Raw genomic sequence first — 1692 nt, forward strand, 5'->3', positions numbered from 1 at the left:
TTTCTCCGTTCAGCAAAGAAGAGAAAACAACAGAAACAAACAAACTTTACATTTACATAACTCAATTAACGCGGGGAAATAATTTGTATTAGACAGAACAAGGGAATTACTTGGTTAAACTATGGTTGGAAGATCGCAACAATTTATCCCTTGACGTGATAGACGCTGCGAGCAGACGCAAAAATGCTACGCATGTGAACAAAGTATCTACAATGTATCCACAACGTGGAAAATCTTACGCTCGCAATTGGGCAAGTTTGCATATGGCGCGATGCGCAACCATCTCTGTGTTGATCTCCTGCTCAAAGTGATCAGAGTTCTCCAAATGCGTCACGGCGTCGCCGTGGCTTTAGTGGTGGTGAGCACGAGGTGATGGAGCGCGCTCAAATTTTCGACCAGTTCTAGACTTAGCAGGAAGTAGTAGGAGGGAACCGGTCGAAATTTGGTGAGCGCAAGAAGAGAGGAAGAAGTTGGCGTGTGTCAGACCTCATTCTTCCAACACCACACCAGGTTTGCTATTAGTGCATATGCTACTCGTTATCGCTGTCTTCCTCATTAAGTTCCTCCAGCTTTCGCTACCGTAGGCGAATTCGCCCCCGCATATGTGCCGGAGTAGCAGCCCCACTACCCCACGATCCGTGCCATATTTGGCTGCACGTCAATGCATTCCCCGTTTCCGAGCGCCGAATCGTGTTACACAAAGGAATATATCCTTCAAGAGCCTCCGAGTATTCACGACAGTAGGTTCGAACCTGCTCTCGAACCTTTTCACCTTGGGTGGGCTCACTTTGCAGAGATGCTGTCGAGTTTTGCTCTTCCCTTTGCTCTTGCCGAATTTAGCCTTGTATAGTTCATCAGTGCGCGCAGCACGTGGTCAAGATTTCCGTTCGGCACACTCGCCAGATCTTCTGCGTGTTGGTTGGTACGGAAGCTTATAGCCGTAACTGCAAGTAACTCCACGTGAAGCTGCCGCATGTACTCCGCATACGTGGGCGCACGCTTACCTTTCCGCTTCATTACCATCGTGTGAAGAATGAAGCCATTGACGAGTGCCATATCTATGAAGGCGAGAAATCGTTGGCAGTAGTAGTTCTTGAATGCCACGCAACGCTGTATCGAATACCGTTGAAGGTGGATCTGGTCGTGGGTGTTCACGCCACCCATTCCAGAATGGTAGTCTGCGATAAGTTGCGGGCACGGAACCTGTGTGAGAGCTCATGTCTTCTAGTCCTTCCTCGTCACGTGGGTCTGCGTGGTGGAGCACCCCGTGGCGATCAGATGCACAGGTCTGGAGTCCATCCAGGCCGTGGCAATAAGTGCTGGGTACTGTCTGCATTGCGCTATCCTGTACGTCCCCCTCGACATGTACTGCGGCCTTTTCTTCTGTGGGAACATGAGATCTGACGGCCACCCAAGTCTGTCCGAACGCTGAGTACCGACGTAGTAGAACCGCAAAGTCAGCAGCGCGAGTGCCAACGCAGGCGAGCTGTAGAATTTATCCGCTACAATCAATCTCTGGCTCGCCTGTCCGTCAAAACGTTTTTTGTGATATTGCTGATGACGGCTCTCTGTGACTAGCCTTGCTTCTTCCTCTTGTCTGGCTTAGCTCCTAGATAAACTTCAACTCTGCATCATACAGAATACCATTACGATGTAGTCGTTGCTTGATGCTGTAGCTATACAGAACTAGAT

The 1692-nt window shown here is 49.6% G+C and overlaps 1 protein-coding gene across 1 annotated transcript; it reads right to left on the reverse strand.

Annotated features, from left to right (window-relative positions):
• Positions 1-235: 235 nt before the first annotated feature.
• Positions 236-1486, reverse strand: PITG_22556 (uncharacterized protein; the record flags this gene model as incomplete). Its single annotated transcript, XM_002909702.1, has 3 exons — positions 236-347; positions 788-1178; positions 1243-1486. Coding segments are annotated over 3 exons (747 nt in total), but the record flags the coding sequence as incomplete, so codon positions are not given.
• Positions 1487-1692: the final 206 nt, after the last annotated feature.

Source organism: Phytophthora infestans, genomic scaffold, assembly GCF_000142945.1.
Source record: "Phytophthora infestans T30-4 supercont1.3977 genomic scaffold, whole genome shotgun sequence".
Classification (NCBI taxonomy): Eukaryota; Oomycota; class Peronosporomycetes; order Peronosporales; family Peronosporaceae; genus Phytophthora; species Phytophthora infestans.